Source organism: Ictalurus furcatus, chromosome 5, assembly GCF_023375685.1.
Source record: "Ictalurus furcatus strain D&B chromosome 5, Billie_1.0, whole genome shotgun sequence".
In the NCBI taxonomy this organism is placed as follows: Eukaryota; Metazoa; Chordata; class Actinopteri; order Siluriformes; family Ictaluridae; genus Ictalurus; species Ictalurus furcatus.
Window position 1 is genome coordinate 3,164,184 of NC_071259.1, and position 27,388 is coordinate 3,191,571.

The 27,388-nt window shown below is 40.4% G+C and overlaps 1 protein-coding gene and 1 long non-coding RNA gene across 8 annotated transcripts; one reads left to right on the plus strand and one right to left on the minus strand.

Annotated features, from left to right (window-relative positions):
• Nucleotides 1-331: 331 nt before the first annotated feature.
• Nucleotides 332-7,864, plus strand: LOC128607400 (uncharacterized). 3 transcript variants are annotated; one of them, XR_008385860.1, is made up of 5 exons: nucleotides 332-1,769; nucleotides 1,875-2,065; nucleotides 2,261-5,488; nucleotides 6,169-6,398; nucleotides 6,518-7,864. It is a non-coding gene; the product is annotated as an uncharacterized LOC128607400 (long non-coding RNA). The 3 variants fall into 3 exon arrangements; XR_008385859.1 differs by lacking the exon at nucleotides 6,518-7,864 and having other exon boundaries at nucleotides 332-741; nucleotides 834-1,769; nucleotides 6,169-6,510; XR_008385858.1 differs by lacking the exon at nucleotides 6,518-7,864 and having other exon boundaries at nucleotides 6,169-6,510.
• Nucleotides 5,314-25,947, minus strand: kcnip3a (Kv channel interacting protein 3a, calsenilin). Of its 5 annotated transcripts, none has more exons than XM_053624209.1 (8): nucleotides 23,308-25,947; nucleotides 22,529-23,172; nucleotides 13,283-14,465; nucleotides 11,763-12,023; nucleotides 8,186-8,293; nucleotides 6,348-6,452; nucleotides 6,192-6,254; nucleotides 5,314-5,434 (listed from the first exon to the last, which is right to left on the minus strand). In XM_053624209.1, the coding sequence occupies exons 3-8, from the start codon at nucleotides 13,703-13,705 to the stop codon at nucleotides 5,387-5,389; spliced, it is 1,008 nt and encodes a 335-aa protein (XP_053480184.1). In that variant the 5' UTR covers nucleotides 13,706-14,465; nucleotides 22,529-23,172; nucleotides 23,308-25,947; the 3' UTR covers nucleotides 5,314-5,386. The 5 variants fall into 5 exon arrangements, with proteins under 5 accessions (XP_053480184.1, XP_053480187.1, XP_053480185.1 ...); XM_053624212.1 differs by having other exon boundaries at nucleotides 11,763-11,833; nucleotides 11,954-12,023; nucleotides 13,283-13,407; nucleotides 22,529-25,947; XM_053624210.1 differs by having other exon boundaries at nucleotides 11,763-11,833; nucleotides 11,954-12,023; nucleotides 22,529-25,947.
• Nucleotides 25,948-27,388: the final 1,441 nt, after the last annotated feature.

Sequence of the window (27,388 nt, forward strand, 5' to 3'; positions counted from 1 at the left end):
CACCGGACACACGTTATCGCAAAGACGACACGGTTTTCTTTTTCGTTTTCTTTTTTCGTCTTTTTCTTCTTCTTAGCGCCTCCACTAGCTCTCAGCGCGCGCTGTCTGGACGAGGCCGACTGACGAGAACCATCTGCGCATGCTCAATAAAATGTTCCGCCGCTGGGTCCCGCCCACTGCTCTACCTGCGTAGGGAGAGCGTTAACCAATCAGGTTGCTCTGAAAGCCACCGCGTGCGATAGAATCCTTAAAGAGACAGTCGACTCTTCTGATTATCCGTTAATCCGTTGCATAATAAATAATGCGCTGTCGAAACTAGCGCTTTAATGTAACTGGCGCTAAATTTGATGTCAAGTACATTATCTTCCGCTGTAGTATGCACGTACATGTATGCGTTCGTTGTGTATATTAACGGTTTTTTTTTTGTTTCGTTTTTGGTTTTTAGCCTCTATACTCCCACCTAGCGTCCGCATCACGTCACTGCGTCATTACCTAAGAGAACAAGGTTACGTATGCAGTCTAGGTCCAGGCTATGTAACGAGAGTCACGTGACCCGCGGTGTATTGGATGCCAATGCTTTACGCAAGTTGTCTGGTTGCTATGCAACTTGAGTAATAGGAACAATGTCGTCACGATATATGTTACAAAAAACATTTCAATTATACAACCATTGTATATTACTGTTATTGCTGCATAATAACAACAATAATTATATTTATAAAACGGAAAAGGATCAAGAAGGTTGTTTTTGTGTGTGTGTGTGTTGTTGTTGTTGCTGTGGTAGAATAAGATCATTATTTTAAATAAATATTTTGAATATGTTTTCCATTTAGTTTTTATATCGACCTGTACTAATGTCAGGAGTAATGGTGAGGTGTCTGGACTGAATGCATCCACACACCGTGTAACATCCGTGGAACAGAGAAATATGTTCTTCTATCTTAAATATAATATATAGTGTAACTTTAAACATTATTATTCCTACATAATTACTAAAACCTCATGAAAGCGACTTATCCAGATCCTCACTTCAAAATCTAGTCGTGTGTGTGTGTGTGTTTGTGTCTCTGTGTGTCTGTGTGCATGTCTGTGTTTGTGTCTGTCTGTCTGTGTGTGTATCTGTGTGTGTGTCTCTCTCTCTCTCCCTGTGTTTCTGTGTGTATGTGTCTGTGTTTCTGTGTGTGTGTTACTGTGTATGTGTGTGTGTATCTGTATTTCTCTGTGTGTGTATCTGTGTTTCTGTGTGTGTGTGTATCTGTATTTCTCTGTGTATGTGTGTGTGTGTATCTGTGTGTGTCTGTGTTTCTGTGTGTGTTCATCTGTGTTTCTCTGTGTATGTGTGTGTGTGTATCTGTGTGTGTCTGTGTTTCTGTGTGTATGTGTGTGTATCTGTGTGTGTCTGTGTTTCTGTGTGTGTTCATCTGTGTTTCTCTGTGTATGTGTGTGTGTGTATCTGTGTTTCTGTGTGTGTATCTGTGTGTGTGTGTGTGTGTGTGTGTGTGTGTGTATCTGTGTTTCTCTCTGTGTGTGTGTGTGTGTGTGTGTATCTGTGTTTCTCGGTGTATGTGTATGTGTGTGTATGTGTGTGTGTGTGTGTGTGTGTGTGTGTGTGTGTGTGTTTCAGGACATCATGAGCAGTTCTGAACGGTGTTCCCTTTTAAAGAAAGAGTCACTAACTGTAATTGAAACCCTCTGGCTCTGTTCTGTTCTGATGTCAGCAGCAGTGATGTGACGTCACGACCTTAAAGCGGTACGACGAGAACGAGCAGGTTAGTCATGACGGAAATGAGGACACACGCATAACGTCTTTACATATTATATTAAAGCTTGTTATTTAACCAGATGTGTGTGTGTGTGTGTGTGTGTGTGGATAGATTAATATCACATAAAAAGCAATAACCCAGCCTTCGGGGCATGCACCAGTGAGTGAATGTGCACAGGAAATGATACAAGAGCTGGAAATAGCAGTCCATTATTCTGATTCTGAATGACGGAGTGACGTGTGTATCCCGGTTTACAACCCTCTTTAGTCTCAGTCAAATTGCACAAAAGAGCAGATTTACAGGTGAAGAATGAAAAAAAAAAGTGTTTTATTCCTCTTACACCATGGCAATTTTCGAACAATCACATTTTTTTATTCGTCACCCGTCAAGATGTCCCCTCTTTTGCAACAATTTTGGATCGTAATTCTTTATTTTCTAATCAAATCCCCACACATATTGATGTAACTCATAGCACGAGGATTTATTTGACCCTGCAGTGAATTGTGAGAGCCGTGACGTCTCGTCCTCCGAGCAGCTGTATCCTCTGTTGACCTGTAAGGGAGATGAAGATAGGACGGAGAGGAGCCGAGGAACATGTGGAAACGAAGAGAAGTGCTGAGTGAGACGGAGAAAAAAAGACAAACAAGGTGGGGTTAAATGCTCCGGCTACGGTAAACACACAGGCTCGGCACAACAGCACCGGTGCATCAGCAAAACTGTGGTTGTCGATATGAAGCACTCAAACACCCTAAACACGGCAGCCTTATAATTACACGGCGCGATACTACTTCAAAAGCAGTGCTGGTAATGTCTGCGTGATGTAATGAGTATGTGCAGAATGAGAACTATACACTACACACTAAGCACAATCTGTAAATGTGGGATTGTGACTCACTGCATGGTCTACTGTATCTAATATCTAAGCGGTCATGACTACAGCAGAAGGGGCAGCGGTGTTGCCGAGTGTGAAAAAGATTCGGTCTAAATATGAAGATGCAAGAATGTTGTAAAATGACACAAAGAAAGAAGCAGTGGTTAGCTAGGTTTACAATACTCTAGCTAACAAAGAAAAGTGGGGAAAGTGGAAGTGCTTCAGTGAATCAGTGATGGATAAGTGAATGAAGTAGTGAGTGAATCAGTGAATGAATCAGTAAACAAATCAGTGAATGAATCAGCGAAGGAATCGTTAATCGAATCTGTAATCGAGTCTTTTTTAGCTACTGAAGGAATCGGTGAATGAATCGGTGACGGATAAGTGAATGAATCAGTAAGTCAATCAGTGAGTGGATCAGTGAACGAATCAGTAAGCAAATCAGTGAATGAATCTTTAACCGAATCAGTAATCAAACCTTTGTTAGCTACTGAAGGAACCAGTGAATGAATCAGTGACAGATAAGTGAATGGATCAGTGAAGGAATCAGTAAACAATCCAGTGAACGAATCAGTGAATGGATCAGTAAATTAATCATAGGAAAATCAGTAATCAAATCTTTTTTAGCTACTGAAGGAATCAATGAATGAATCGTTAACCATATCAGTAATCAAATCTTTTTTTAGCTACTGAAGGAATCAGTGAATGAATCAGTGACGGATAAGTGAATGGATCAGTGAATGAATCAGTAAACAATTCAGTGAATGAATCAGTGAATGGATCAGTAAATTAATCATAGGAAAGTCAGTAATCAAATCTTTTTTAGCTACTGAAGGAATCAATGAATGAATCGTTAACCATATCAGTAATCAAATCTTTTTTTTAGCTACTTAAGGAATCAGTGAATGAATCAGTGACGGATAAGTGAATGTATCAGTGAATGAATCAGTAAACAATTCAGTGAATGAATCAGTGATTGGATCAGTAAATGAATCATTAAGCAAATCAGTAATTAAATCTACTGAAGGAATCAGTGAATAAATTAGTGATGGATCAGTGAATGAATCAGCGAACGGATCGGTGAATGAATCAATGAATGGATCAGTGAATGAATCAATGAATGGATCAGTAAATGAGTCGGTGAATGAACCAGTGAATGGATCAGTGAACAATTCAGTGAACAAATAATTGAAGGAAACAGTGAACAAATCAGCAAACGAAGCTTTTTAGCTACTGGAGGAAACAGCAAACAAATCAGTCATGGACCGATGAACGGATCAATGATGGATCATTGGATGGATCAGTAACCAAATCAGTGAATGAATAAATAAACAGTAAACAAACCTTTTTAGCTACTGAATGAATCATCAAACGAATCAGTGAATGGATCAGTGAACAATTCTTTTTAGTTGAGTGGGCCAAAAAAAAACTCAAGTCAGTGAAATATTCAAAATCTTTTTTCCAACCTAGTTTAAGATATTTTTATTTGAAAGATTTTAGCAAGATCTGAACTTTGATTGGCTGTTATTTGCCATGCCATAATCCAGGGCTGTCCAATCGTATCCGGAAAGAGCCGGTGTGGGTGCCAAGTCTGACTGGAATAAAAAGCTGCACTGCACCTACATTGGCTCTTTCCAGAAAAGATTAATCACCCCTGCCATAATGCATAGGAATATACTTATAGAAAGCTGAAGCTCTGTTGAAGCAAATAGTCAAGTTTTTAAGATTATGATTTTTCAGAAAACATCATAACGCTGTGAGTAGTGCATTCTTTATTCATCATAATATTCGTTATCAAATAAACAGAATAAATAATATGAACACATTTACATCGCTGCATGTGTGGATTCGAAGTCTAACTCAATTGCGTGAAGAAGGTAAAGTCTTTCTTCTCACGATACCGCCACACCCTCACACCCTGAACTGAATCCGAATCAATCACTATATCATTACAGGACACACTTTAAAAAAAAAAGAAAAAAAAACGTTAAAATTCAGAAGAAGAAAGCCAAACCGTGGCCTTGTTGATGATCAGTGCAATAAAGATTCGAGCAGAAATAAGTTAATAAGTTACGCTACGTCACGCTATACAAACGAGTCCTGTAGTGTGTGTCGTCTCTGGGAGAAATCTACTGGCCCACAAAACAAAAAGAAGGAAATGTACAACTTTGTCATTCTCAGTGCAGGCAAACCATGAAAATCACACGTCGTTTTGGATAAGCATGCTTAAGTTCGATATATATATATATATATATTTTTGGTGATTTTATCCATCCCATCCCATCTCATCCCTCCCTCCCTCCCACCCTTGTGCTTCTTTGAGTCTTTGGTGCCCCCGGTGGTCGCTGGAGGAACCGTGATGTCGGTGAAATCTACAGGATAATCCATACGATCTGTTCGTTTCTGGAGCAGGAAGCTTAAAGACGAAAATGAAGATCTCATCTTATTCAATCCAGAAAATCCATTCACTCCCCCCTCCCCCCCCCCGCCCCCGTGAATTCTTCTGCATTCCTCTTCTGTTTTTTTCCTCATATACTTTGTGCTGTGCAGTAATAAACCCACCCCCACCACCCACCCCTCCTTTCCCCCTTCCCCAGCCCTCTTTACCCCTGCGTGTTGTCTCTATCAAGTTGGAGTGCCAGACGCTGATCTCCCGGCTTCGTGTGAGGAGATTCGGATAATGGAAGAGTGTTTTTTTTTTTTTTCCCCCAGGAGTTTGTTGTATCTGTAGCGAGCGGCCTGGTTTATATCTCTATATCACATTCTCGAAGAGTTGCATGGAGCTCATGATGTTTTCATCCTGCAACACAGACAAGACAAAGATTAAAGGAAAAGATCAGACAAAAATAAAAAGGTGCAGTTTTTTTCCCCCCATCTTTACTTCCTGGTTCTGGTCGACGAGTTGCTTCTTTAGTGAATCACTGCGTTAACTAACAAAGTACGTTTATAGACATTATTTCATAAGATAGGCAAGTAAAAAGAAATAAAGCACTGAGGGTTGTGCTGTTATATGAAAATAATCAAGGACAGGAAGGTGTGATGCGGCCTGACCCAAGGCAAAGTTGTTATTATTATTATTAATATTATTATTATTATTAAGTAATAAGTAAAACTGTTAAACTATTAGTTTAAACTGTAGGCCACGCCCCCTAGCCGAGACTATGGAATTATTTGGATATTTGCGTTACTAGGATTTAGATCTACAGTTGGTGTAAATCTGAATTAAAAACAAAAAACCGCAGCTTCAGTGTCCTAAAATCCCACAATGCCTTGCGTTGCTCACTTCGGCTGACGTCACGGTCCCATTCTCTATAACAGACTTGCTGCGATAAAATAATTCATTTCTTTATACTGACTGAAAATTGTCCGATGAGTCGATTTCCATTCCACAGGCGGAAGGGAACGGCAGTGTACTGACGATATTTTCAAATAAAGCAGGAAAATGTCGTTTTTCAAAATGAAACAATTTCCGTAACAGTCGATTATTCTTCTATCGTGTGTTGATCATTATACTGAGGTATGTTTTTTCCTTAGTGAGTGCAAATGAAAGTAAATACCTTCTGACACGTCTCGATGAACTCCTCGATCGTCACTACGCCGTCTTGATTTCTGTCCATTTTCTGCGGAAATCAGTGACAGGATCAGAGGAGCACTGTGGTGTTTTACTAGGGGGGGAAATGTGTGTGTGTGTGTGTGTGTGTGTGTGTGTGTACCTGAAAGAACTTCTCCACATGTTCAGACGGCGCTTCGTCTCGTACGCTGGGGTAAGTGTATCTGCCCATCATATCATAGATAGACTTCATGATCAGCAGCATTTCCTGCACACACACACACACACACACACACACACGCACACGCGGCTGTATTGTATTCTGTCCAGCAGATGATGCTGTAACTCTCTGATCCAGCGAGCACCACAGAGTCTAATGCCATGGCGGACGTGAGAAAACTACAAAAAATGTGCATTTTCTGTCAAATAAACGAATGAATAAATGAACGATTAATTAGTCTTAACACATCTGAACTTGACATACAAAGTTGCAGTTTTTAATACAGCGCCCTCCACTAATATTGGCACCCTTATATGGTAAATATGAGCAAAGTATGCTGTGAAAAATGTGTCTTTATTGTTTAACCTTTTGAACTTTTCTTTAAAATAAATTCACAAAAATACTCTGCTGTCTTGGATATCAAACAACTGCAAACACAGCACAGGTTTATAAAAAAAATATTGTTGTTAAATAAATATAGGTGTGCAACAATTATTGGCACCCCTATGAATTCATATGAGAAAAATATATTTGAAGTATATTCCCGTTGATGTTTTACATTTTTTTGTACACCTGGGTGACTAGGAACAGGAAATTGTTCAACCATGACTTCCTGTTTCACAGGGGTATAAATATGAGGTAACACACAGGCCAAATTTCCTTATTCATTCATAACAATGCGAGGAATATCGCTGTGATGTGCGGCAAAAGGTTGTTGAGCTTCACAAAATGGGGCGTGGCTATAAGGAAATAGTAAAAACATTGAAAATGCGCATTTCCACCATCAGGGCAATAATGAAGAAGTTCCAGTCAACTGGAGATGTTATGAATCGACCTGGAATTGGACGCGTGTCTATATCGTCTCAACGCACTGTGAAGAGGACGGTTCGAGTGGATAAAAAATCTCCAAGGATCACAGCTGGAGAATTGCAGATGTTAGTTGCGTCTTGGGGTCAGAAAGTCTCCAAAACTACAATCTGAAGTCACCTACATCACCACAAGCTGTTTGGAAGGGTTTCAAGAAAAAAGCCTCTACTCTCATCCAAAAACAAACTCGAGCGTCTTCAGTGTGCCAGACACTACTGGAACTTCAAATGGGATCGGGTTCTACGGTCAGATGAAACCAATGACCACAAAATCAAGGCCCTGCCATGGCCATCCCAGTCCCCTGACCTGAACCCATAGAAAACCTGTGTGGTGAACTGAAGAGGAGAGTCTGCCAGCGTAAACCTCGAAATTTGAAGGATCTGGAGAGATTCCGTACGTAGGAACGGTCTCAGATCCCTCGCCATGTCTTCTCCAACCTCATCAGGCGTTATAGGAGAAGACTCAGAGCTGCTATCTTGGCAAAGAGAGACAGCACAAAGTGTTGACTAAAAGGGTGCCAATAATTGTTCCACACCTATATTTAACAAAGATATTTTTTTATAAACCTGTGTTGTGTTTGAAATTGTTTGATATCCATGACCGCAGAGTATTTTTGTGACAATTTCTCACAGCCTGCTTTGCTCATATTTAGCATATAAGGGTGCCAATATTAGTGGAGGACGCTGTAAGAGTACACATATTCCAGTTCAATAATACTCAAGTAAAGTATAACTACACCAAACTAATACTTAAGTACAGTAACCAAGTACAACTACTCAAGTACTGTCCACACCTTATTAGGAAAAAAAAAACTAAAATAGAGTTTTTCTTCTCTACCGAATGGGATTCAAACTCAAAATAGCGTTAAAATAGTGTGTAAATAGGATTAATAACACTAAATAACATTAAGATACCTCTTTGGTGATGTAGCCATCTTTGTTGATGTCGTAAAGGTTGAAGGCCCAGTTCAGTTTCTCTGTGACGGAGCCTCTCAGGAGCACGGAAAGACCGATCACAAAATCCTAAATCAGAATCAGAGACAGTTTTTTATACGCCGAATACAAGGTTTACAAGGAATTCTTTTTGGTGCATTGTCACACAAAGTACAGGACAGCACACTGGCCAAAGACTACAATAAACGTAACTGAGACCGAGAGTGCTGACTTCTTCTATAAACGTTAAATAAACATCTCCTAACAAAAAACTTCGCCACATCAACGATTATGAGAATTACTCTGTTAAGCAGCAACACATTTTTAAAACCCTTTATTATTAGGCTCAGATTATGTGGAGCGTCCGCCGTACAAGTCCCTGTCTATGAGAAACGATAATGCATTAGAACGAGCGTATGTAACATCAATAATAATTACAATGCATATTAATATTAATATCGTTACAGCCAGAGCTACCTGTGCTGTTATATAAAAATAATGCACACCTACTGACCAATCATATTTGAGAATCTGAGTATAAAATACAATACAATAAAATACTACATACTATACTACAATACTAAGTAGTATACTACAATACAATACAACCTTCTATACTACAATACAATACAACCTTCTATACTACAATACAATACAACCTTCTATACTACAATACAATACTATACTATAATACAATACAACCTTCTATACTACAATACAATACAACCTTCTATACTACAATACAATACAACCTTCTATACTACAATACAATACAACCTTCTATACTACAATACAATACTATACTATAATACAATACTATATACTATACTACAATACAATACAACCTTCTATACTACAATACAATACTATATACTACACTACAATACAATACAACCTTCTATACTACAATACAATACTATATACTATACTATAATACAATACAACCTTCTATACTACAATACAATACTATATACTATACTACAATACTACATACTATACTACAATACTGCATAGTATACTACAATACTACATACTATACTATAATACTGCATAGTATACTACAATACAATACAACCTTCTATACTACAATACAATACTATATACTATACTACAATACTACATACTATACTATAATACTGCATAGTATACTACAATACAATACTACATACTATATTACAATACTACAAAGTATACTACAATCCAATACTACATACTATACTGCAATACAATACTACATACTACACTACAATTCAATACTACATACTATACTGCAATACTACAATCAATACTACAATACAATACTACATACTACACTACAATACTACAATCTATACTGCAATACAATACTACATACTATATTACAATACTACAAACTATACTACAATCCAATACTACATACTATACTGCAATACAATACTACATACTACACTACAATACTACATACTATACTACAATACAATACTACATACTATACTACAATACAATACTACATACTACACTACAATACTACATACTATACTACAATACAATACTACATACTATACTACAATACAATACTACATACTATACTACAATACTACATACTATACTACAATACAATACTACATACTACACTACAATACTACATACTATACTACAATACAATACTACATACTATACTACAATCCAATACTACATACTATACTACAATACAATACTACATACTACACTACAATACTACATACTATACTACAATACAATACTACATACTATACTACAATACAATACTACATACTATACTACAATACAATACTACATACTATAGTGCAATACAATACAATACTACATATACATCAATACTACAATCTATACTGCAATCCAATACTACATACTATATTACAATACTACAAAGTATACTACAATCCAATACTACATACTATACTACAATACAATACTACATACTACACTACAATACTACATACTATACTACAATACAATACTACATACTATACTACAATACAATACTACATACTATACTACAATACAATACTACATACTATAGTGCAATACAATACAATACTACATATACATCAATACTACAATCTATACTGCAATCCAATACTACATACTATATTACAATACTACAAAGTATACTACAATCCAATACTACATACTATACTGCAATACAATACTACATACTACACTACAATACTACATACTATACTACAATACAATACTACATACTATACTACAATACAATACTACATACTATACTACAATACAATACTACATACTATAGTGCAATACAATACAATACTACATATACATCAATACTACAATCTATACTACAATACAATACTAAATGCTGTACTACAATACAATACTACATACTACAGTATACTGCAATACTACAATCTATACTACAATACAATACGATATACTATACTGTAATACTACATACTATACTACAATACAATACTAACTACTGTACTACAATACAATACTACATACTACACTACAATACAATACAATAAACAAACAACGTGAACTAGACTAGGCAAGAGCAAAACAAGAAAACCAGAAGCTAGATAAAAAACCAGAAAGACAAACAATAATCAACGGCTTGGTATCGACTGACACAAAAGACACAGAGCGTATATACTTCGCAACGAACAAAGAAACACGAGGGCTTAAATACTCAGACTAATCAAAGGGCAAAGTGAAAACAGGCGAGAGTAGTCATGACACACGAGGCGGACGACCATTGACAAGACACGAGACGAGACGAGACACGAACCAAAACAAAAACACACGTGGCAACGTAAACGAGTACGGAAGTACGCGCCGTGAGCTGCGATATGCGCTGAGAGGCGCGTACGTGATAATCAGAACAAGCGCACTGATATAAACCTGTGATTTGCCTTGTAGCCAGAACAACTTGGTCAGAGCTGCTGACCAATCAGAATTGAGAATTCAACAGGTGTAAACTGCTCTGACAAGGACCAGCTATAAAACGTCAGACTTACTATAGACAACGAAAAAAAAACCCCCAGACAAATCATAATGTCTTGCTATGAAACACAACCATCAATCAAATAGAAACATACCGGATAGGTCACATACAGTAGTTCTATTATATATAAATACAACCGCATCAGTTCTATTATATATTATATATATCAATCAGACCAATCACATAATCCTCAACAGAAATAAAATAAAAAATGGCATCTTAGCAAGTGAAATCTGGAATATAGACAAATTTACTGTTACAAAAGTGTCATTTTACAGGATTACATTAAACTAAAATATACTATTATTAATAAATCTATTTCTAGACATTTTTACTCATTTCCAGCGCGATGCAATTAGTCATGTTCTAATCATTTTTCTTCATTTTAAGCATTTATTTCTCGAAAGAAGCGAAATTATTATCTGCCAATAGACTAAGAAAACCTAAAGCCTGAAACGAGTAAATGGCCATCTAACAGGCTGAGTAATCTTATACTCGATCTAGAATCATCTCATAATTAGAAACATTTGCCCATATCGAAGACATTTCCGCTTGCATGGCGCTTACCTCAAAGCGAATGGAGCCATTTCTGTCCAGATCGAAAGCGTTAAACAGGAAGTGAGCGTACGTGGTGGCATCTAGGGAAGGAAAGTAAACGCACGGGGCGAGTACGGCGTGTGAAATCTTCGTTTTTATGTATGTGACAAGAAAAGAAAAGAAAAAGAAAAAAAGAAAACGAGGTCCTTTTTTTTTTTTACCTCCTTGGGGAAAAAACTGAGAGTAGATGGTCTTGAAAGTTTCCTCATCGACCAGGCCACTCGGGCATTCCTGAAATGGAAAGAGAAGAGAAGGACTCATTAAAGGTCTAATTAAACCCACAGCACCCGCACTTCCCGCTGTCCTAAATCTCTGCTCACATCATGTTTCAGATGATTTAATGCTGTGTCTCAGGTCTGTAGCTTTGTGTTTGACCTCAAGTTTAGACCTAGATTTTAGATCTGAACCTTGCCCCCCCCCGACACCCCCCAACCCCCCTACCCCACCCCCCCCTCCGCCGCATCACTTCCATGAAAACAACAAATGTAAAGTTTTAACGATTCACATTTGTGCGAATCTTCACGCTCATCTAATTAAAAACCTCTCTCGGACCGCAGATGTCCCAGACCCCCGAAGGGCGGGGCTTGCTCTACAGTAATAGCTTGTTAAAAGTAAACATGACTCGTTGATGTGTTTTTGGTTCCACATCTTTCCGCCCACTTTTTGCGAACTGCTTGGATGAGGGGAAAAAACGATCGGCGTTTATCCGTTCTGAAGAAGGTGGAGTTTGTACGAGGTCGCGGTTACGTCGCAGACACTTTGCGGAAGCGTTTCGGGCTCTTCGCTCCTGGAATACAGTATTCCGCTTGATATATCGTTATCGTAGACTGGTCGAGAACACCATTCCGTCAGTAAGACTGAGTAAAAAGTTCTCCTTGATCTCTTCGCCGCTCTTCATTATTTAGCTAGCTAGATAAATAGCTAAATATTTGTTTAGATTCTCCGAGGGTGCGGTGTATCTCAAATGCTGTCGAGGAAGTCAGTCGAGCACTTCGACACGACGTCACTCTGACTTCCTGCTTTGGAAGCCATTTTGTCTTGACCTTTGTCGTCCTTGCCCTCGTTTCCAAAGGCACGTACTAATATTAAAGGGATAGTTGATCAAAAAATGAAAATTCTGCCATCATTTACTCACCCTCATGTCGTTCCAAACCTGTACGCATTTCTTTCTTCTGCGGAACACAAAAGAAGATATTTTGAAGAATGTTGGTAACCAAACAGTTTTGGTGCCCATTGACTTCCATTTTATGGATTAAAAAAAAAAAAAAAAACCCCACTGAGACATTTCTCAAAATATCTGCTTTTATGTTCCACAGAAGAAAGAAAGTCGTACAGTTTTGGAACAACATGAGGGGGAGTAAATAATGACAGAATGTTCATTTTTGGGTGAACTATCCCTTTAAGCTTTTACAGTATAGATCATGATAATGAACTGTTTACTGACTAACAGCAAGGCTAGCGAGCCCAGTCAGTGCTCAGCAGGTTCTCACGTTTTTGAAGCCCCTGTAGAGCGACTGCAGCTCCTTGCGGGTGAACTTGGTCTGAGCCTGCAGCTGCTCCAGGCCCTCGGGTTGGTGCCTGACGGTGGCCAGCTCCAAGTCGCTGTCGCTGCTGTCTACGGGAGAAAAAGAGCGACGGAAGACAGGAGAAGAGGGGCAGAGAGTGAGACAGAGAGGGACGGAGGGAAGGGGTGAGGAAATGGGATGCAGGTTAAACGGACAGGATGTAGCGAACGTGCGATGGGAGCGAGGGCGGAGGGAACGATGGAGGGAAGGAGGGAGCGAGATCGAGAAAGTGTTAGCACTGTAGTGGAAGAAGAATAAAGACAGAGAGAAAGAGAGAGCCTGGGACAAATTTGGACGAAAGAGAAGCCTTGTTCTGTGTGATTGGCTAACATGAAAATAAAATAGCATTTAAAAAAAAACAAAAGGATTGGAGGATTATTTTTGCGTAGCTAAACGTGAACGGATGCTTACAGCGTCCGGATTAGCATCGTGCACACTTGCTAAAACAGTGTCGCGAAAAAACAAAAACAGTCCCGGCAGCCATCTTGAACTCGGGTAAGCATCTGAGGTGGGAGGCGTGGCCTAAAGACTGAATATAGAGTAGAATATTAGAAATGATTCATATAGTTATATGCAAGTTTTGTTTTGTTTTGTTTTAAATCTAGAAGCCTTAAGGGCGCTTTGGCTTGTCCTTCTGGAGAAACCGCTGAAGGTTCAATGTAAAAATGGTTCCTTCTTTAAAAAGTAGACGCCCTCTGGAGATCGAAGAAACGTCAAATAAACAGAACCCTAAGCGTGTTTGATGATTTAGAACGTCAGCGCGCACGATGCTAAACCGGTCCCTAGAAGCTTCTCTTTACATGTTATCTACATTAACCTGGAGCAGGAATGTTAAACCGCAGTCTATTGTTGTTGTGGTGTTTTTTTCCCCCACGCTCTAACAGGCTGGATTGTGCTCATAAAAAGCAGAGAAAAGGATCTTTAGCGCACAGGAAACAGATAAACAGGAACCAATCACACAGTTTAAAAAAAAAAAAAAAAAAAAAAGCACCGAGACACCAAAACACAGAGACCACACAAAGTCCACGACACAACAGCGAGACAGAGGAGGAAAAAAGTGAACAGAAGAAACGGCCGGGTCGGTTTTCACCGTGCTTATGCTCACCGTCTTCACACACAGACGACAGAAAGCGAGTGAGGGAGAGAGGGATATGATTGGATAGTAGAGAAAAGAAGAGAGTGAAAAAGGAAAAAAAAAAGAAGAGAAGAGTCAAGTCAAACATTTTTTTTTTTTTTTTTTTTTGCATAAACCACACATATACAGCAAACCGAGGTGAGGACGTTATAAAACCGACACTGATCTGTCTCTCTTTCCGTCTGTCTGTCCGTCTGTCTCTCACCTGTCTCGGTGATGTCTATAAGTCCAAGTAAGTGCATGAGTTTGAGGAACATGAACACCAGGCAGACGATACCCACAGTCTGCAGTCCCTCCGTCTCCCATCTCACACTCATCCTCCGTTTATACACCTTCAACTTTCAGTTCTCTCTCTCTCTCTCTCAAAAAAAAAAAAAAAAAGCAAAAAAAAAAAAAAAAACCCCAACAAATCGCCTATTTCGAGTCTTCCTCTCACGGCATCTACACACCGAGTGTCCACGTCATTCTCAGTTTGAAAAATATTAATCCTGTACACCAGAAAAAAAAAAGCTGATTTTTTTTTCTTCTATTTCTTCCTTTTAAAAACGATGCGACTAAAGAGATCTAACTAAAGAGAAGGAAAAAGGGAAAAAAAAAAAAAACGTGACGCAACGAAATCCAGTTAAAACACTTTAAAAATGACAAGCGTGCTTTCCTGAGTAATCCAAAGTAACGTCAAGTCAAGATCCAGGTGTGAGCCGTCGGCTTCCTCTCTCTCGTCTTTTCCCTCCTTCAATCTTCTTTCCTTTCTGCGATCTAATTAACCTTTCACTGAGAAATCCACAGAGGCCGCTCAAAGTACAGTTTTATGACAAACACCCAGGAGACAAACTGTCCCAATTACACACAAAATCATACATGCTGAACTTCTAGCTCATATATTTAGTATATTATACACTATATATATATATATATATAGTGCCCTCCACTAATATTGGCACCCTTATATGGTAAATATGAGCAAAGAAGGCTGTGAAAATTTTTTATTGTCTTTATTGTTTAACCTTTTGATCTGCTGTCATGGATATCAAACAATTGCAAACACAACACAGGTTTATCCAAAAAAAAAAAAAACCTTTGTTAAATATATGTGTGTAACAATTATTGACACCGCTATGAATTCATGTGAGAAAAATATATTTGAAGTATATTCCCATTCATATGTTACATTTTTTAGTACACCTGGGTGACTAGGAACAAGGGTATAAATATGAGGTAACAAATTCCCTTAGTCATTCATAACAATGGGTAAGAGTGAGGAATATCGCTGTGATGTGCGGAAAAAGGTTGTAGAGCTTCACAAAATGGGGCGTGGCTATAAGAAAATAGCACAAGCGTTGAAAATGCGCATTTCCACCATCAGGGCAATAATTAAGAAGTTGCAGTCAACTGGAAATGTTGACTCATGAATCGACCTGGAATTGGACGCGTGTCTATATCGTCTCAACGCACTGTGAAGAAGACGGTTCGAGTGGATAAAAAATGTCCAAGGATCACAGCTGGAGAATTGCAGATGTTAGTCGCATCTTGGGGTCAGAAAGTCTCCAAAACTACAATCTGAAGTCACCTACATCACCACAAGCTGTTTGGAAGGGTTTCAAGAAAAAAGCCTCTACTCTCATCCAAAAACAAACTCGAGCGTCTTCAGTGTGCCAGACACTACTGGAACTTCAAATGGGATCGGGTTCTACGGTCAGATGAAACCAGAATAGAGCTTTTTGGTAATAAACACCAGAGGTGGTTTTGGAGCACACAGAGAGGTAGCCATATGGAGAAGTACCTCATGTCCACGGTTAAATATGGAGGGGGATCTTTAATGTTTTGGGCTGTTTTTCTGCCAGAGGACCTGGACATTTTGTTAGGATACACGGCATCATGGACTCTATCAAATATCAACAGATATTAAATGAAAACCTGACTGCCTCTGACAGAAAGCTTCAAATGGGTCGTGGTCGGATCTTCCAGCGGGACGATGATCCAAAACATCATCAAAATCAACACAGAAATGGTTTACTGACCACAACATCAAGGTCCTGCCATGACCATCCCAGTCCCCAGACCTGAACCCCATAGAAAACCTGTGGGGTGAACTGAAGAGGAGAGTCCACCAGCATGAACCTTGAACTTTGAAAGATCTGGAGAGCTTCTGTATGGCGGAACGGTCTCAGATCCCTCGCCATGTCTTCTCCAACCTCATCAGGCGTTATAGGAGAAGACTCCGAGCTGTTATCTTGGCAAAGACAGGTAGCACAAAGTATTGACTAAAAGGTTGCCAATAATTGTTGCACACATAAAAGTTGTGTTTTATACTTGTGCAGATAAACTCGTGTGCTGTTTCATATCCATGAGAGCAGAGTAGTTTTTAAACAAAAGATCAAAAGGTTAAACAATAAAAACAATTTTTTCACAGCCTTCTTTGCTCATATTTACCATATGAGGGTCGCCAATATTAGTGGAGGGCGCTCCGTATATATACACAGAAAGGTCACCATTAGAACTCTTAACTATCCAAAGGAACCTTTACTAAGAGTTTACTCTTAGAACAGTGAACCGAGAAATGTCCGTGACTATAGTGGGAAAAAAAAAAACTGCCAAAGGAGGATATATTGATCAAGCTAATTAGGCACTCGCACACGAGTTCGTCGAGGGTTCTTTAGGTCAACGGGTTCTCTGTATTTGTCATACAATCTTTATTAAATGTATAATAGTTTTTAAATGTAGAATTCTGAACCGCTTTACCCTTCAGATGCACCTTGCTGAATATTTGTCTTTATTCGCTGCTGTGTTAAATCTGCGACACACTATTTATAAAACTGTAATAAAACAGAAAGTGTGTGTGTGTGTGTCTAAATACCTGACTGGCTGCAGGAATGAGACGTGTGTGTGTGTGTGTGTGTGTGTGTGTGTGTTGTGTCAGTCAGGAATATAGATCTCTCTCCATTAAGCGTGTTCGTCTGTGCATTGACTCCGGGTATGGATTGTGACTAAGAGCGTCGGAAAAGTCCAAATAAAAAGACAAGGCGTTCACTGTCTCTCGCTCCACTTCAATACAAACGCACTCAAGGACATTCTGACTTTTTTTTAAAAATTATTATTATTATTTTTTCACGTCTCCATATTTGCTTTAGCAGGTTATCGGGTCGACGTCTGAACCCGGCCAGGAAGCAATCGATCAGTTAACTGAGGTGTATAAGAGGGCTTGTTTAATCGGCGTCTGTATCAGCGTGTCAGAAAAGGAACGGTTCGCTTTTCCCGAAACACGGCTTTGACGTTTCGGACGCTTAAAAAAAACGCCTTGTCGGAAGGGCGGAGAGGAATCTAGAGTGTATCGTCAAACCTTTCACTTTCACAGTTCAGATCCTGTGTGCCGAACTTGACAAGCCCCGATTCGAAAAACGGCAGCAAAACGTAGCATTCATCGAGTATTTCCTGTGATAAGATTAAGCAATAAAATAATCCCATTCTAAAAGGATTATCTCGAGACCTTTTCAAACATTTCAAGCTTGAAAGGTCAAGCCTCGTTCTATTGGCAGATCATTTCGGCTAAATTTAAGAAAAGAAAAAAAAAAGAACCAAAAAGAAAACTTTGAGCATGAACGTATTTTTATTTTTATTTTTTTTTAAATGTCTAGGTTTAATAATCCTGTATTTGGTTGAATGTAATCTTACAGCAGGAAATATTAGATTTCATATTGACGTGTACTTACAGCATTTATGTCTTAAATCTGTCTCTTTATCTCCTCTAATCACCACTTATCCTTCCCTGTTAATGACTTCCATTGTAAATCCGATCCCCGAGATGAAAGACTTTTCACCTCTCGGGTCAGTCTGACAAGCCCGAGCCGCAAGGATCCCGAAACCAGAGCCGTGTCTTCCCTCTAGTGGAGAAACTACGCTCGATACAATACGACGATGTTCTGGACAATGACGTCATAGTAATTACGTTGAAATAATCAGAAAACACTACAGTGTCAAGCGCATCACGTACAAACCCCTGCCTTGGAAATAAACACCTCACGCTAATAATAATAATAATAATAATAATAACGTGTTTAAAACACATCGTCCGGGGGAGATTAATTACGTTACAACGACAGGACAAGTCTGTTTTCAAAAGCAATACAGGACCTGCGTTTACCCGTCTTCCTGTCTCTGTCTTTACAACAACAACAACAACAAAAAGCACTAAGCTGTACCTTTCAGATGTTGTCAGTCGGGTGGTACCTTCAAGCGGACATCTTTTGCGCCTGTTGTTTGTATCTCTAACGTCGTAGCGTACCTTGAAAATGATTCAAGTACCTTTAATGAGCTCTAATTAGAGTAATTCTAACAGTAAAGCTACACAACACGCACCATTACTCAAATACGGTCGTTTCCGCAGCACCATCACGGAGGGCGTGTCACTTTCTTCCAAAATATATTCAAGCAATGACGCCCATCAATCATCAAATGTCTTTCCTCGTAAATAATGAAGGGAAGAAAAAAATAGCGCGTTTGTTTAGCGTAAGTATTATATACGATCCTTAATATAACTGTTGTTCGTAACCCTGGTACTTATTTCCGACCAGGAAGTAACGGCGTGTCCGAATCGGAAGAGACGCGTGGGTCGGTCAGGGTCGCGTGAGGAACGGCGGGAATCTCAGAGCGGTGGTGCTGCCAAACGAAGGACGTAGACGTAAACCGCATCGGCATTTCCGACGACGATTCTAAACCATGACGTATACGTAAACGCGCTTTTATATGATGTATACCCTTGACCTTTGTTTTTTTAATCCAGGTACTTTTCCTCCCGTCAAACGTCTGGGGATCTCAGTGACCACATTACTTTACACACACACACACACACACACTTTAATCCATAGATAGGAACTCTATTATAAAGGTTATACCATACAAATTGTTATTCAGTGATGATTCAGTGCTGTGTTCATAAACGCGCCCCCCCCCCCCCCAAACTTTCATCAGCAGCGTTCCAACAGGAGCACTTGTGTATGAAACGTGAGAACCCGTGCTCCCATTATGGAGGGAGTGAGTGGGAGCCCTAAGAGCAACACACTGCAGATGGATCGATCAGTTTTTGGGATGATTACAGGCTGTGGATACCCACTAAGGGACTGGAGTATCGGAAACGTTAAGGCTTTAGGGGAGTGTGAAATGTTTTTATGGGTGTGGTTAAGGATGGGACGGCGTGTACGTGTGCGAGCGTGTGTGTGTGTGCGTGCGTGCGTGCGTGCGTGCGTGCGTGTGGGTATTTTGAGGAACGGACAGTGTCCTTCTGAAACCCCGTATTAAGGAGGCGGTAAAATAAGCCCACTCAATACTACATGCATAATGGATGAAGAGTAATGCTAGACTTGTTTTTGGGCTCGAGAAAAGGGAGAGGCGAAACGCTACGGGGAAAGCAGCTCAGGCGGACGGTGGGTGGAGACGCTCGGGTGTTTCGAGCGTGCTAATAATGTTTGGCTCGGAGACTCTCGCGGAGACTTTATAAAGACTAAATGCACTCTGATATTTAATATGGACGCGTACGATAATAAACCCCTAATAACTCTAACGCCGGAACGTCCACGTTACACCGCAGTGCTATGAATAGCGCATAGCGTTAGCAAGGCAGCGCGTCCCGAAGGCTAGAGACACGCAGACAAACAAACACATCTGACCTTTCACCTTATACTCCTCGTGGGCCGGGTATAAACACGCTCAGCACCGAGCAGCAGTCGAGTACACAACAGTGTATATCCATAACCTATTAAATGATCAGTGTATTGTGTGAAATCTGTCCAAAATTTAAAAAAAAAAATCCCTGACAGGGGAGTGCAAAAGTTTGTGCACCCTCAGATAGGGCTGGATAATATGACGATATGATGACAATGCCGCGATCGTTTATGTAACAAATATGTTTTCATAAGATATTAAAAAAATTAATAAAAATGATAATTATTATTTTTAAATGATTACATCCTGACTGGAAGCAGCAAATATATTATGATTTTTTTTTTTACTTTTATTTATGCAACACAAATGTATTGCTGTCAGTTTGTAAGCAAACCTATAGTATATATTATGATACATATCATGTCTCTCAGAAATACCTTTGAGAATCATGATATTATATTTTATTTAATCATCTCACCCTACCCCCTACCCTTAGAACAAAATCAGTTTAGTGTTAGGTTTCCTTAGGTTACGTTCCTTCACCTCGCATGCCAAATTATGTATTCCGAGATGGCATATTAAAACAGAACCCAATATACCGTGTGTTAGGAAGGCGTCAGGCCAACCCAAGCCACCAGAACAGCTTCGACGCATGCGTGGCATCCGTTCTACAAGTCTCTGAAACTGTACTAGTACTAGAGATGAACACGGTTCTCATAAAAGATTTGGCCTCAGCTGGTGTTCTCATGGTGGTGTCGGAGAGAGGAGGTCAAAGTGGTTCCGATCTGGTGATCGTATATTTATTAATGGTGATTTACACCATTTTCATCCTCATCAGTCAGCCTTCGTGCCCTGTGGGGATGGGGGCGGAGTCATCCTGGAGGAGACCACGTCCGATCGGGATAGAAAGGTTTCATCATCGTAGGATGAAGGAGATCCAGTCGGAAGAACTCTGGACTGATTTGTACTTTACACTTCACACTAAGGAAGCCAAATCATCTGAGAAGAAAAACCCTAACAGCGTAACAGACATAAAAAATGTTTTCCTTTAATCTGTCACCTGTCTGTATCTATTCTAACAGATGTCACACTCACATCGATTCTACAGACCAACAGTCATGGCACAGCTTTGACTTCTTTCTTCTGTTTCATTTCTTCTTCTTATTATTATTATTAAATGTATTATTATTCTATAGATTTTTTGCCGTTGTCCAGGATGTAGGACGTAAACTTTTGAACTAAACTCTAACGGTCTCTTATACGCGAATATAATATCACAACACGCAAACTTTCCCATTTATTTGCATCATTATAATGTCTTCTTTTCCTTCGGTATCTCAGAATGAGCAGTCATTACGTTACAATTGTTTAGAATCCTTAAGGGTTCTCTGGCTGTCCCACTGGAGAAACCCTTAGACCAGAGTGTTTCTCTATCAGAAAGGGTTCGAAGCAGAAACCCGATATATCCAAGAACCCTTGTGTAGAAGTGGCCTCAACTACAGTTTGTTGATTGTTTGAACAACCGACAAACTACAGAAGAAAACATGGTAGATTTGTTGACCAGGTGACAAACCTGTATATCTCTGTATCTCTCGGAGGAACCTTTAAATGCTCTACGTAGAAACCCTACAATGGACGACTTCCCATTCACAAAAGCTCCCGGGTAGAAACGTTTTAGGATGCTAGCACCATTACCCATCCAAAGCTTCAAAGACTGAAAGGTTCTTAGCTTTCAAACGTCCATGTCAGGCTTCTGCAGTACGTAAAGCTTTACAGGTTCCCCCCCGAGGGATATTGCGCAATAACATTTCTAACACATTTTCTTCTTTTCGATGCACAGTGAATGAACGATGCTATGATACACTTCGTTGAACGTGAAACGTGCTGCTCCATAGCAAATTATCAGATATCATTTTGGTGCTGCTGGCGGTACAAAGGTGGGGCAGCTGCCGTACCCGAGGGACACCCTTGCTAGAACATAATCGAAGAATCGAGACGCAGTGGGAATCTGACTGGTTGCGTAATTGAATCTCAGTGGCGAGGAAAGGAAGGCAACTCAAATCAGCCTTGAGGAATTGTAAATGGAACTCCAAACAATTAAAATAAAGACTATTACTATTATAATTGATAATATTAACAACTAAAGAGCAATATTTCTGCATATTATTAACATTCAGGACAACCTCATTTGTCACGGCGAGCCTCGGCCTCTATTTCATCCCTTATTTGCCATCTGAGCCACTACAAATTCCTCTGTCACACCTGCAAAGTGTAATGTGAAATTATCCGAGTGCCTCGCTGTCATAAACACACACGCCGGCACTCGATCAAGTCAACGCCTGCCTTCGAGTGTGATGTACGGCTCCAGCTGTGCTCCTTACCTTCCAGAGACATGGGCTCCAGGATGCCAAACTGCTTAAGGACGGCCACGAAGAGAATAATGACCACTGCTATGGCAAACAGTTCCATACCCTGGATACTCATGACTGAGAGGATTTTACAGGCCCTCTTTGTGAGAGGACGGCTTTGGCTGAAAAGGAAGGAATGGAGCTAGTGCGTACCAGCAAGGGCCATGATACTTGGCGCTGAAGCGCTCAGATTGCCTCAGTTTAAAAAGAGTTTCATTTGGTCGAACGGGACGAAAACAGAGGAAGTGAGAGATATTTATGAGAAAACGTCAGCCGTTTGAGCAGACGTGCGCACGAGAAGAGAAGAAGGAGAAAGGAAAAAAAAAAACCGACGCGTCCTCTCCGGCCTCATTTATTTTGGTGATGAGTGGAGAAGTCAGCGCTTCCATGTTAGGTCATTCCTCCCGAGAGCAGGCGCGCATAAATAAAGGCGCGGATTGCTGCGCTTTTACACAGTCCAGACGTGCAAAAGCCATCATGCGCCGTGGATGTTATTCGCAAGTGTCAACAACAGAGTCTTTTTAAACCGTGCCACTGACTGATGTGCGATCCCGCTGCCACTGGTCTCCAAAAACACGTAGCTTTCGATAAGAACTTTCACAAGACGGTTGAAACAGCTGGAGGGAAGAAAGAAATAAGGACCTGGATTAAGCGAGCTTGGTCAGCTGACAGACTCGAAATATTGACCTTTGTTAAACGTCATCGTAATATGAGTAATTAGAGGAACATTTCTGGAGTATTGAGTTGATCACCTGGTGGCGTGTTAATCCCGATATAAATCATGTAACCACACCGCACTCTGTCCTGTATCACACTCCACGTATTCACAAACTTCCCATACTACAGAGGCTCTGTTGATCGATCTGAGCGAAATCGCTGCAGATTACGAAATCGAGTCCTTCGTCAGCCTCCTATTCGTCCATTTATTTTTTTGAACTCAGCCAAAACTCCCTGCATCCTCCAGACGAACAAGAAGATCTTCAAATCAGTGCCGCGACTCTCTGAGGTGAAGACGTCGGCGTCCAGGCGTAGATCCACAGAAGTACGATCCGGATTATTGCTCCCCACAGTGTTGCTTTGGTGTTTGTTCAAGATCTGGCACGGGATAACCCTGATAAACGCCTCCTTCCTGTGAGGGCTGCTGCTGAACTTTCAAATGAGGTATGAGGGAGAGATAATGGACGGACGAACGTAGCTTGACTTCTCCTCCTCCTCCTCCGTCGGGCTCTCCCATCAGGTTAGGCGCACTCCTCTTCTCTTTCTACCCTGTCAGCAGTTACGAAGCTTCTGTCTCTCCTTTCAACCCGTACTGCACTTCACGCTCTTTCTCCCCCGCCTCTTTTGGAAATTCTTCAGTGTCGACCTCTTGGTCCTGTTGCTGTTTTCCCTCACCTCTCTGTCCATCCTCTGTTCTACTGCTTTCCCTTGTCTTCTCTTTCGTCTGCCCATTCCGTCCTTTCTTCCATCCATCCCTTGCTTTTTTTGTTGCTGTTGTTGTTTTTGTCTCGCAAACCGCCCTTAACACATTATCAGACTGGCTCGCTCTTTTTGTCCGACCCTTGGGGCCTTACCACAACCTCTCCCCCTCTCTCTCTATCTCTCTCTTTCACTCTGTTTGGGGACATGAAGGAAAGTCACATTCCCAAATCGAGCCTGAGTGAGGGGGATCAGATTCCAGGGACACCCTCCCCTTCCCTCTGGTTCTCCCCCAGCCTTGATCTTGGTCGACCCATACAACTCGTCTGCATTGTCCCCCTGCCCCCCCTCTCCCTCTCACGTCTTTCATCATATCGACTCGAATAACACGATGCAGGACTCGGCCTCTGTGGGAAAACCGGAGACAGTGAGTAATCCCTCTAAAAACAACAGCTGCGTCTGCTGGTCTGAACCGTCGACGAACACCACAGGCCGGAGGAAAGAGATCGCTGCAAAAATCCTAAATGAGAAGATAACAACCCCCTTTCAAACATGCACTTAGCAATTAGTGAAACATTTATCAGGAATTAATCTGCATAAGCGCCGATTCCAGGAAGACCAACGCGTCAATCATCTGCGATGACACCGTATACGACTTATCCCTTGTACTCCATGTGGGTTTTGTTGAAGTTTCTCCCCATGCCTTTAGGCCTATTTGGATTGGATCATACGGTCATATGATCACGCTCCGTTCACATCATGGTGTCCAAGCGTTCGAAGAGGTGCTGGAGCAGAGAAGGGACGCTGGCTATTCTTTCAGTGTGGGCCGAATCAAAGTCCTCAGCAACAATTTACAAATACAAGGAAACAATAATCACAAAGAATCAGCCTCCAGAAGCATCCATTTTTCGTTTTTTGGCGTCTCGGGAAATGGTTAATATCTGAGTGGGGGGTCAATGATATGCGTGCTACGAGACTAAATTCAGCAAGTAGCAGCAGTCGTACATCTTTATTTTGAAAACGTGAGGCAACTGCATAGAAAATCAAGGACATGAGCATCCATCCATCCATTTTCCATACCGCTTATGAGCCTGGAGCCTGGGGCTCATCACGGGGAACTCGGGGCACAAGGAGTAGGACACCCTGGATGGGATGCCAATAATCACACATGCATTCACACACTACTTACAATTTGGAAATGCCAATCAGCCTACAACGTATGTCTTTGGACTGGGGGAGGAATTCGGTCTGTAATTTTCTCAGAGGAGGACGGAGAAAAACACCACCGAGGCTAATCCGGACAGTAATAATAAAGTCCCAGGTGAGCTCCTGCAAAATAGGAAATTACCCCTGGACCCCATTTAAATTGAATCCTGTCCAGATAGGGCTATTGTTTTGGTCCTGTCTCCGCCCCTGTCTTGTCATTGGTCTGTTACCCAATGTGTGCACCTGTTCTGCGTTCATCCCTTGATTCGTTTCTGTATGTATACCCTGCTGTCCCGTTGCGAAGTCCTCCCACGCATTCACTACCAAAAATCCTTGCTTTCATGTTTCCCTCCTCGTTTCTTTTTGACATGCATTCCTGGATATATATATTTATATATGTGTCTTTCAGACTTTTGCACTTCTGTCAACGTCATGGCACAAACACACAGGTGGTAAACAAACTCAAAGGCATTTGAAAGGTAAATTCCACCAAAAACCAGCTGATTTATCCTGTGTAATGGGACAGACATAAAGGTCTGGTGAAATGTCATCTAAAAGCGTGACGATAAATATAAGAGATAAAGTGAGAAAATGATGCGAAAGATGATGAAGAATAAGAGAGTGAGAGAGAGAGAGAGAGAGAGAGAGAAAGAGATGGGGGGAGTCCTTGAGTGCTAGAACAGTACAGTTAGATAAAAAGATCAATACAGCCGTAATGGCAGCTTTAAGTGAAGGTGAAATCAAAAGCTGTCTCTCCCACTATCACTCTCTCTCTCTCTCTCTGTCTCTCTCTATATCACTCTCTCTCGAGCTGCCTCAGAGATAGCCCTCGGAAAGTCTATCGATTTCCTCAATATTGAGCTTCATCATCATTGTCCCCCCTCATTAAATGGAAGCCTCTCCTTTACATAAACCTGACCCCGATGGACCATCGGAATGATGTCAGTACATCAGCTGCTCTAATGCTAACAATTACAACCTTACTACTACTGTTACGGAGTGTTCCTTCAAATTCTGCCTTTATGACCGGTATCAGCAGAAGTGCTGGCAGCGAGCAGGAAGTAGGTCTGAGTGGTACAGGAACAGGTTCCTGTAAGACCATTAGGCCATCAGCAGCTCTTAAACACGGCTAAAGAGACAAGCGGCTGCTGACACACCACTTTATCCCCTGTACGCCATCTCCAGCTCTCTCATAAAGCTCTGCTCGTAATTATATCAAAATAAGCAGAGAAGGCGCTGTGAAGATATTCCACGGGTGCAGCCCGGGCCATCTGTTAATCGATAGGGCTCGAGGACGGTAATGTAAAAGTGTAGAAAGTTGAAAAGTCTGGTTCGAGCTACTGGGATAAAGTAGTGTATGAATATTGTTTTTAACCCGTGTGTGGCAGTTCAAAAAGGTACACACATGGGTCCGTAGAGGACAAAAATGTCCAGGTGCTAAAACCGTCATAAAAATGTTATATATTCATATAATTAATTTTTTTTTATTATTAATTTTTTATTTTATTTTTCCACTTTCACTAACGTCGATTTGTTTTTTATTATTATTATTATTATTATTTTTTTACCAGCATCAGTTCTGATCATAATTACCAAACGTTCATTCATTTTCAGGATTTTAACCCTTTAAACACCGGTTTCTTTACAGAACACCGAAATCTTCAAAGCTCAGGAATCTTCTTTGGCTCGTATACATGGGGTCGGATCATTTCTTAATTTCAATCTGTTCACGCACACATAAAATGTTCAGTCCACGCATACAAATCGCAACTATGACATCCACACACACACACACACACACACACACACACACACACACACACACACACACACAATCAGTAAAAAGGAAAAGCATGTATTTTCCCCAGAGGCTAAACCTGAGAAAATACTACACGTTTCAGGAATTAAAAAAAAATAAAAAATTCCATGTTTTGAAACCTTGTGAACAAAATAATTTATTCTTAAACATCACGGGGATTAAATATTGCAGACTAAATGGGTGTCAGTGGGGACATTTTTATCCTTAAAGTCCTGAGTGTAACTATTTTGTGTACCTAGTTTAAAATAGATTTATGAAATATTAAAATTCCAATAAAAATACACACCTTTTGCAAAAATGTATGCTGTTTGCATCAACACAGACAAAATGATTTAAAAAAAACAAAAATGAAAAATGTCCATAAGGACACACAAGGGTTAATACATTAGAGC

What these genes read in the sequence shown, in the direction of transcription:
- kcnip3a (XM_053624209.1), bottom strand. Translation starts at nt 13,705, where the DNA reads ATGCTATTTTATTTTCATGTTAGCCAATCACACAGAACAAGGCTTCTC. An exon ending in ATGGCTCCATTCGCTTTGAG is followed by an intron (nt 8,294 to 11,762) that starts GTAAGCGCCATG and finishes ATTCTGATTTAG; the next exon opens with GATTTTGTGATCGGTCTTTC. An exon ending in ATGGCTACATCACCAAAGAG is followed by an intron (nt 6,453 to 8,185) that starts GTATCTTAATGT and finishes GTGTGTGTGCAG; the next exon opens with GAAATGCTGCTGATCATGAA.